At 64.7% G+C, this 10,099-nt stretch overlaps 1 protein-coding gene across 1 annotated transcript; it reads right to left on the reverse strand.

Annotated features, from left to right (window-relative positions):
• Positions 1–7,827: 7,827 nt before the first annotated feature.
• G0S2 (G0/G1 switch 2) lies at positions 7,828–8,127 on the reverse strand. Its single transcript, XM_056125633.1, has one exon. It carries the CDS (start codon positions 8,125–8,127, stop codon positions 7,828–7,830), a length of 300 nt encoding a protein of 99 aa, XP_055981608.1.
• Between the last annotated feature and the right edge of the window lie 1,972 nt (positions 8,128–10,099).

Here is a 10,099-nt window from a genome sequence, read left to right on the forward strand (position 1 = left end):
GCGAGGGAAATAAAGGAGCCGGAGACGTGGGAGAAGGGAAAGAAGAGGCAAAAGTGCGTGTGGGTCGGGTGGGAGTGAGGGGGAGGGCAGGTCCCGGGCAGTGGGAACGCCGGCTCTCCTGGTTTGCAGGTGGATGCACTCTGGGGAGGGGGTCCGAGGGCCAGAAGTGAATGATGCATGAAGTTCCTCACTGCCCTGAGAAGGCTTCGGGGCTAAGCTGGGGCGGGGGAGCGTGGGGGTGGTGGCTGGTCAGGGGGCCACGGGCGTCCTTGGGGCTGCAACTTAGGAAGGCAGGATGGAAGGCAAGCTCGTGAGAGCACGTGCGGGGTGGGTGGGGGCCCCTGCAGGCAGCGGGAAAGAGCGGGAGGCGGCTGGGCAGGTTCCCCAAAGCTCACTGGCCTCTGTGGCAGAGATGATGGTCGGGGACCCCGGGCCTTGCTAGGGCTGCTGGCAGGGTCACGGGACCCCCCGCCCCTCGGGGCTGACACTCAGCCTTCACTGCCTTCACAGACCCCTCATGATCGACACAGAGGCACAGAGGCTCAGGGCCAGAAGATGCAGCCTAAAAGGCCCGGGGGGCGAGTGGCATCTCACGCGGCTCAGCAGAGAGGACACGCCTCGGTGGCACCGTCCATTGTTGCTGGCCCAAGTGAAGTGGCCATTGTGCTGACACACACAGGCGCTGGAAAGTGACTCATGGTCTCATGACCACGTCGTGGACCGGGCTGCGTCTGGGAGAGGGCAGGGCCTGGGCCCGGTGGTGGATCCTGGGGCTGAGCGTCTCTGGTTCTTCCTGGGGTGCCCCACAAGCGCAGGACGTGGCTGAGACGCTCGGGAGTGGCGGAGGCCGGGGGCTGCCCTGTGACCGCTCGACTTGCCCTAGAAGCAAAGTCGGGAACTGGGGCGGGGGGCCAGGCAGGCTGACATGGGAGGGGCAGCCCCCGAGCGTGAAGCCAGTGGCGACTCTGAAGCACAGGGCGGTGGAGTGCCGGTGGCCATGGCCGCCCACGGTGGGGCTTCTCCTTTCACTGCCCCCACAGGAGGGGCGAGGAGTGGGCTCGGGTCTGGGTGAGGGGTGGGCGGGGTGCCTGTGTGTCTGCTCCTCCCCTTGCCGGGGGCGTCTCATCTTCTCCCCCACTCTGCTGGGGTGTTTTTGGTGCTCCAGGGATGTGCTCTCTTGTCTCTCAGGGGTCTCATCTGCCGAGTGGGCCCTCAGTTCTCGGGGAGAGGAGTGGGTTGGGTAGGGTCGGGGAGCTCCGTCTACTGCAGTTGTCGCATACCAGAGCAGGGGAGGCTGCACAGGCCCAGGACGGGCACCCGCTGACTAGTCTGCTGGACGACTGCACCCCCAGGCTCAGGAGAGAGGAGAGTCGAGAAGGGCTGGGTGCTGGGGGGGGGTTGTCCCCTCTCTGTCCGGCCTTCCAACTTCCCGGGGGCAGGTGGAAAAGGCCTTAGACCCACATGGAAAATGACTGGGAGACGGGTGGGTGCCGCCTTAGTGGCTGGTGCCGCCCTGCACCCGAGGCCATGGCCACATGTCCTGAGAAGGGCCCAGGATGACTCCCGAGCACTACTGAGGACAGATAGGCCTTCCGGGGCTGCAGGGGACAACGGACCCTTGACACCCGGTCTTGACGGCACACTGGGCAGGCCGGATCCTGGCGCCATCACCCCTCCTCACTCAGCCCCCATGGGGCCCGCCACGGCCTGGCCAGCTGGGAGCAAGCACAGACCTGCGAGTGACCTCTCGTGGAGCGTGGGCCCAGCACTCGCTGTCATTCCCACCCTCGCCCACACCCCCTAACAGTCCTCTCCTGGAGCTCGGTGTGGCCTCGGAGCACCGCCCCGGTGACCGGCAGGTCTGACTCTTCCCCTGCTCCCGTGCTCCCTTGGAACGAGGCCTTGGGCTGGGCAGCTCTCGTGGCACCTGCATCTGGTGTGTCCCAGCTCTTCCCAGCGACTGGGCCGAGTCCGCTCCAGGCGGGCTGACAGCACAGACCTTGGCAAGTCCAACACCCTCTTCGTGATGCAGGCAAGAGCTCTTCAGGGTGCCACTGGTCCCGGGGGCGTCATGCTTGGTACCAGCAGAGCGCCGGGCCCCCGGTCTCCGCGGTGCCCACCACACCCCACTTCTTCAGGCCCCACTTGTGTTGGTCTTGGTGTCGTGCCCAGCTGTGCTCAGAGCTTACTCCTGGCTTTGTGTTCAGAAATCAGGCTTGGCAGTGCTCAGGGGACCCTGTGGAATGCCGGGGATAGAACCCAGGCTGGCAGCACGAGACGGCCCTCCCTGCTGTGCTGTCATCTGGGCCTGGGTCTGACTCCGAGTGTCCTGGCAGTCTAGTGGGGACAGGGCCTGCTGCCGCAGCTCTGCACACAGCTGTCACTAGGTCCTGTGACTTCCTGTCGCCGTGTCGGGGTCCTGCCTCGCTCCCCAAGGGCAGCTCCCAAGACTGAGTCAGTCCTGGCCCCCCTGCCCTCAGACCCAGAATCCCCCCACCCTTCATGCTCTGGGCCAGGCCAGCGGAGTCTCTGCAGGCGGTTCTGCAGCTCGGGCCCGGCTCCCAGCAGCTGTAAGCACTGTTCTGGGCTGCTGGGTGCTGGGTTTAGTCTCCCTGGGTGCTAGATTTTGTTCACTGTCCCTCTGGGCCCTGGGCTCTGTCTCTTTGGGTGTTGGTCCTGTCTCTCTGCCTCTCCTATGGTGGGACACTCGTAGAAAGACATCTCGGGTGGGGGCCTGAGGTCTCGGGGTGCCCTGTCCACAGGAATGAAGCGGACCGGCAGAGAGAGCCGGGGAGCAGGACAGGGAGCAGGGGGCAGAGCAGAGAGCCCAGGGAGGCGGGCAGTGGAAATTGCTAGGGTGGGTCTAGTCTCAGGCCTGTTGGTGCCCAAGTGGTCAGAGGCCAAGTGCCCAGGAAAGAGGCAGGAGACGGAGGGGACAGGACACATGGTGTCCAGGCAGGATGGTCACCACAACGAGGCCCTGACCTGCTTCCACAGCCCACACCCATACCTGCTCACACAGACACATGAGAGCACACATGTACATATACGTTCTGGGGTGAACCGGTGTTGAGTCTGACGCATCACCGGGTGCACAGGTGACACATGATTTGGGGGCAGTGTGGTAGCATGAACCAGGTCTCCAAACCCACCACAACTGCAGAAAAGTCTTTGGGCAGTGACAGCCTCAGGTCAGGATCACGGAAATGAGAAATAGGGTGGTTGCACTCGCAGCGGTCAGGGACCCAGGCGCCACGCGGCTGGACGCAGCCCCGAGGGGCCTGCCCAAGAGGGGCAGACACAGAGCCACGAATCCCTGAGCCACATGCCCGCCGTCTGCCCTCAGCAGGATGAGGTGCCCGAGAGTGGACAGAGGCTTTGATGGTCCGCATTGCCTGTGGTGGCACGGCACACGCACGTTGCTTACCCCGGCCTAAGCCCTCTGACCCTGAGGCTCACTCGGTCGGCTCCTGGGAGAGCCTGTCCCACGGTCCAGTCCCTGGAAGGCCTTTTGCATCATCCAGCCGCCGACAGCTTCCCTCGGGTGTCTTTAACCCCAGGATTCTGTTGAGGCAAGTCTCCTGCCACTGGGTCCCCTGAGAGTTCTGGTGTCTTCTGTAGGCCGGGATCAAGGAATGCGTCCTTGTGCTCACTCCCTGCTGGACACTGACCAGGACTTGCCCCTCCCTGCCTTGGTGTCATCTGCTTGCTGAGCAAACGAGAAGATTCCATTATAACCTTTCAGATTTGTTCCAGCCCGCCCAGGCGTGGAAAGTCCATTTACACTGTGTTCCCGACCCTGGGCCCCTGTGGTCAGCTGGACACTGCAGCCAGCTCACCCCCCACCCCTTGCCCTTGCTCTGCGACGGCCTGGTCTCCTCACTGTCTCCCACCAGGAGGAAGACCATGGGGAGGACGCACATCCAGGGTAATCCAGGAATTTGGGGGTGGGGTGAGGTCTCCTGGAAACCACCCTTTTGGCAAACAGCCTCTTGTCCCAGGGTGTCCTGTCCCCACTGTTTCTGTTAGCACGGTGGGGCTGCTGATGAGGCCGGGGGTGAGGGTGGTGAGGACGGGGTGGTGAGCGGCGTGTCCTGCCCCGCTAGGTCTTCTCAGCTAACCCAGAGCCTGGCCGGAGCCTCCGGAGGGGCCAGACAGAGGGGGTTCTGAGCAGGGCTGGAGCAGGGTCCAGGGATCACAGGGCTGCCTCAGCCTCCCTCGCTGAGTCCAGTCTATGTGGGGGAACCAGGCGAGCCTTCCCCAGGGCTCGCAGGCCAGGCAGTCCCTGTCTGTCCCTCTGGTGGTGGCCGCACCTCGATCTCCAGCTTTTCCGGAAACTCCGATGGCCCCAATCCTGTTTGAAGCCAGGAGAACAGGCCGGTCTTCCATATCCCACTTTCTGGTGCCACTCTGGGTTCCTGCTTGGCAGGGTGTCCCCCAAGAGTCCTGAGGTGTCCAGCGCAGCCACGCCTGCAGGCCCGTCGTCTTCTCTTCCCTCCCACGGGCTCCGAAGCCCTTGGCGGTGCCACTTTCTCTGCTGGGGTGCCAGCCCTCCCATGCAGCCCCCCATGCCTTCCTCCTGGGCTTGGGAGCCCTGCAGGCTCCGCCAGGTCTTACCTGAGGGTCCTGGGGGCGCCTCGGCCAACTTGCACGCCCGCCGCTGACTCTCCTGCGCGGGCGCCTCCTCCCTGGTTCCCACTCACCGGGAGGAGCAGGACTTCCTGCTCCAAACTCCGTCGGTTTCTGGGAGGAGTTGGGAGACCTGACTCCAGGCTGGAACCAGCTGCGTGGTACCTGACTCCAGAAGCCCTCGGTCGGGAAGAGGCTCTGGGCTGGTGGCCAGGAGGTGCTGGGGGGGACACCCCACTCCTGCCCCAGCCCCACTTCGAAGGCCAGGGCCCGGCGCCCAGGGCTGGAATGCTTGGGCGTGTTGCCCTGCAGTCTCTGCCCTCGCTGGGGCTGTTGGACCCGGCGGCCCCAGGGGAAGGGCTGCCCCCTGCTGAGCAGAACCCTTTCCGCCAGCCCCTCAGTCCCAGGCCACGCAGGGCTGGAGCAGGAGTGGGCGTTCCTCTCCCCACCCAGAGCCCAGCCCCGGCCCTCCTGCAGAGCTTGTCTCAGAGGGGTGCGCATGTGCAAAGGGCTGGTCTGAGGGCAGCTCTGGCGGGCAGGAGGAGCTGCAGACCCTCAGGCCTGCGCGGCGGGGGGCTGAGGGGGGCTGGCAGGGCGGCAGGCTCAGATGCCGAGGACGGCACCCAGCCCACATGCTGTTGGTGGCTCAGGGCTCAGGGCTGTGGGCGGCCTGTGCCCAGAGGCGTTTCTGCGCCCGGGTGGACCCACGGACCCGTGCGGGCTGGGGCTGGCTTCCTGCCTCCCCTCCATGGTCCCAGTTCTGAGGGTCTTCCTCCCATGCTTTTCTTTCCAGACGGAGTTGCTTTTTCCCTAAGAATGCGGCTTCGATGGCTTTCCACCTCATCTAAGCATGGAGGCCTCCCCAAGTCGGCAGCCAGCAGGGCTCCTTCTCCGGGCCAGCGCTTTCCAGTGAGGCCCCGATTCAGAGACATCCCAGAGGGGCAGAAAAGACCTCTGTGTCCTGTCGGGCAGGTCCCAGGTCGCCCAGGCCCAGCTCTGCAGGACTCCGATTTTGTCCATTGTCCCTGTAAGGGGAGGCACCTGGAACCGATTTTATTTTGGATTTTATTCTTTTTTCTAGGCCACCTACCCCCTCCCAGCCCCCCTCCCCGAGATCTGTGTTTTCCCTCGCGCTCCCACTTTCTCCAGATGAAAGGTCGGCACCGAGCTGGATGGGTATCCCCGTGCACAGACGCAGAAGCCAACAGTGTCGCCTCGAGGCTCACCGGGGCATGCCTGCGGCTCTCGCCCACTCGGGACCTGGCTGTCTGTGGGGAATTGGGTGCCTTGTGCCCAGCCCTTCCACCACTTTTGGGCACCAAGGACATTGAGACTGGAGAAAGCACACATGCGTGGGTTCCTGTGTGTGTGTGTGTGTGTGTGTGTGTGTGTGTGTGTGTGTGTGTGGCACCCGGCACCAACAGCAGCCCTGGCTTCTCCCCATCAGACACCTCCATGGCCCTGGGTCCCTGCTGTACTGCAACCGTCCCGGCCTGTGGGGCCCAGGGGGAGCTTCTCCCTGCTGTGGTGGTGTCCCTAGGAGCCGCTGGCAGGCTCCACCTCTGGAATGTCAGTCACGACTGGGGAGTCATTTCCACCCCCAGGAGCTGGAGCAAAGGTCTCTCCTGAGATACCGTGGATGAGGCCAGTGCAGTACCTTGCAGATGCTCTGGATTGAGAAGGCTCCAGTGGGTGTCTCCAGGCTGGACCGTGGGGTGTCTCTAGGCTATGTGGGGCCGGGCAGCCTGCCCGTGGGGCGTCTCTGGGCTGGACCGTGGGGTGTTTCCAGGCTGGACCGTGGGGTATCTCTGGGCTGGACTGTGGGGTGTCTCCGGGCTGGACCGTGGGGCCGGGCAGCCTGCCTGTGGGGCGAATGGGACGGGCTGGCAGCAGGGGCGTCCGCAGGCACAACATAGCACTGTGCGCACGCTCAGACCTAAAGCAGGAGGCGGGGGAGGGGGTGGGTGGGTTTCAGTGCCGACACAGGGAGCCAACCGGGCACTGCTCAGCACCAGTTGGGCACCGAGGGCCCTGCACCGGGGGAGTCTGGGGTCTCTGGGGCAAGGCTCCTAGGATCAGGTGGTGTGCTGGATAGAGTGGCAGGGGCAGCAGGAGACGGTGAGATCTGGGGGCCCCCCGCCCCCGTGGTGAGTGCGGCTCCCGTGTCGCTGGGGAGGTGGTGGCTTCCGCTGCTGGCAGAGGAGGCGCCTCTGCTGAGGTGTGGGCTGGGCTGGGGCACGGAAGGTCGGGGCCTGCCCAGCAGGCATGGCTCTGAGCCTAGGGCCTCCTCCTTCCCCGCCCCTGCCCCAGGTCTCCAGAGGTGACCAGACAGGGGACAGGAATGGAGTGAAAGGAGGGGCCGGGGGCCGGGGGGTCAGGGACACACCAGCCTCGCGAAACGGCCAGAACCGAGGAGGAACCTGCAGGGACAGGACAGGCCCACGCGGAGGTCACGGCTGCATCCCCACGTGGGTTGGTCACGGGAGGGCGTGACGTACGGGGCCTGTGCGACCCCTGTCACTGTGGCCCCCCAGCACGCTGGGAATCTCCTCCAGAAGCTGACCCGAGTGACGGGTCCCCCTGGGCAGGCAGAGCTGCTGAGCTGGTTCTCGGAGAAGCCCAGCCCTGAGAGGCTTCGGAGGCTGTTGGTCAGAAACCCTCCCCCTCCCCTCCCCCATCCCTCCCCTCTTTCCTCCTCACCCCTCCCCATGCCCTTCCCTCTTCCTCCTCCTCTGACCTCTCCCTCTTCCTCCTCCCGGGCTCCCTCCACCCCGGGGTCCTTCCTGCAGGAGCCCGGCCAGGTCCCAGCCGGAGCTCTTCCCTTCACAGAGATGCCACCCAACACCTGCAGGACCCCAAGGGATCGGCGTCCCTCCACCCCCTGAGGTAACCGGGCCTTGCAGAACTCCAAGGGCAGGGGAGTAGAAAACGTCTTTATTTCACAGTGCAACAAGCTGGTGACCGTAAGAATAGCAAGAGTATCAAGCGCACGTCTCCTGCTCTTCTGCCCGGGTGGTTTTGGTGGTTCTCGACTGTGCTCCTGGCCATGCGCTGCGTGACGGGACGGTGGGGGACGGAGGCTGCTGGTCCTGCCCCTGGCTGGGTCCCAGGCAAGTTCGAAGCCTGGGCTTCTCCTGGTCTGTGATTGGCACCAAGCTGCCGCCTGCTGTGTCCTGGCCGCCAGGCCCTTGTGCTGCCCTAGGACGCGTGCTGCCGGGGTGTCAGGGTCCTGCTGCCCTGGCTGCTGTCCGGCTGGCTCTTGGCGAGCACCTGTGGGCCAGGGGGCTGGCGGGCGGCCCCCAGCTCGCACAGGGCAGCTTCCCGCGCGTGCCGGCGGCTGGCGGCAGAGAAGGGGCTGCACACGGTGTCCACCAGGGCCAGCACAGCTCCAACCAGGGCCAGCACACTGCCCAGCAGGTACAGCTTCAGCAGCGGGTGACTGCGCCTCTGGGCCCCCACCTGCTGGCCCCGTGGGGTCAGCTCCCGCACAGTTTCCATTGCAGGGGTGTGTGGGCGGCACCTGTGGGCAGCTGCTGTGAGCACCGAGGCCCGCACTCGCCAGCACCCCCTCCCAGGGGCCCTGCGTCTCCTGGGACTCACCTCGGTCACTACACAGTGAGCGGGGCACAGGCCAGTGCCAGGCCGCGGTCTCTGCGTGGCCTCCTCCTCTGAGTGTCTGCAGCTGCCAGGCGGCAGGCCGAGCGGCTTTTATCTGCACCGGCAGCCCGCCTCCCTTGGACACCAACCCTGGCCTGCCCAAGCGGGGAGGGAGGGGCCGCTGGGAGCCCGGCTCTTCCACACCTGGTGCCTGGCCAGGCCCTGCAGGTGCCCTGGGCTGTCGGGGGGAGAGCACGGGAGCAGGCCCCCAGCCCCCGCCCCACCCCTGTTTCTTGGTGCGGTGGCTGGAGCAGCCCGAGCAGGAACCTGGGAGGGCAGGGCCGGGGGGTCTCTGGCTCTTGTGCAGAGAGGGCACCCGTCCCACAGATACGGGCACAGATGGATTGAGCACGGCTAAGGGCCCCCATCTCCACTCTGCAGGATGCAGGTCTGGGAAGGACCAACTCAGCTCTGCTCTGGTCTTTGCTGACTGTGTTCCCTTCCTGCTAGCATGACCCACAGCCGTGGACCTTAGTATGGCCAGCTAACAGATACCAGTTAGATAGATGCCTGCCCCTGGTGGATGACTGCCCCCAGTGGATGCCTGCCCCCGGTGGACGCCTGCCCCTAATGGACGTCTGCCCGTGATGGACACCTGCCCCTGGTGGACGCCTGCCCCTGATGGATGTCTGCCTGTGATGAATGCCAGCTCCTGATGGACGCCTGCCCCCAGTGGACGCCTGCCGCTGATGGCCGCCTGTCCGTGATGGACACCTGCCCCTGGTGGACGCCTGCCCCTGATAGCCACCTGCTCCTGATGGATGCTTGCCCCTGACAGACGACTGCCTCTGATGGACACGAGCCCCTGATGGACAGCTCCTGATGGACGCCTGCCCGTGATGGACGCCTGCCCATGATGGATGCCTGCCCCTGGAGGAGTCCTCCCATGCACATGAGGACTTGTAAATGATTTCCGACACATCCTCTGAGCCTCAATTTCCCTGTGCTTCGGGGAACAGCCTTAAACTGAACTTGTGCCCCTCTTCCTTTTTGTGAAGCCGGGGTTGTGGGGGAGTGAGTACTTCTTCTTCGGGTGGGAAGCAAACGTTTCATGTTCTCCTCAGCAACTCTGTCCTCCTTCCCCGAGCTGGGCGACCTGAGACAAGACCCCACAAGGCCCCTTCAGTCCTCAAAGAAAGCCTCTGGGGAAGAGGAAGGCAGGCAGCCTGGAGAGGGGTAAGAGTGGAGGGTCACTCAGGAGTGTTCTGAGTCAGGGTTGCTTGTTCACGCGTCGGAGGTCAAAGGGGAAGGGGGCGGGTGGGCCATGGTGGTCTTGGGCATCTTCCAGGGAGGCCCCCAAGAGAGGCAGCAGGGATCCCTGAAGCGTTTGAGGTTCAGGAAGGAGAGTCTGTGGGACGAGGCTGACTGGACTCTTAGTGGCCCACAGGCCCAAAGTGTCCTGGACACGCGAACCAGAGGTTCAGCATCGTCTGCCCTGAGCAGACGAAACTGTCGGAGGGTGTCAGCAGAACGAAGCTACGAGCCCTCAGGAAAATGCCAGAGCCGTCTCCTGAAGGGCATGGGGAGCCCCTGAGCTCCGTGGGCCATCACGTCTGAGGACACATCGTGACCTCAGAGGGCCCTGTCCGCTGAAGGGGCATTAGCCTGTAGCACAGACCCCAGGACTGACTCAGGGAATTTCTCGTTTCGGCAATGCAAGGACGCACACGGTTTCCCATGGCCAGTGGCTGCGTGACCTGGGCTCCCGTCAGTGGGAGGCACCTGGGAAGCCCCTACCCCCGACAGGCTGACTCTGTCCCAGCCTGACAGGATGAAGCAAACATCCACCCAGAACCTCCTTTCCAGGCCTCGG

Source organism: Sorex fumeus, unplaced genomic scaffold (assembly GCF_029834395.1).
Source record: "Sorex fumeus unplaced genomic scaffold, SorFum_2.1 ptg000006l, whole genome shotgun sequence".
Lineage (NCBI taxonomy): Eukaryota > Metazoa > Chordata > Mammalia > Eulipotyphla > Soricidae > Sorex > Sorex fumeus.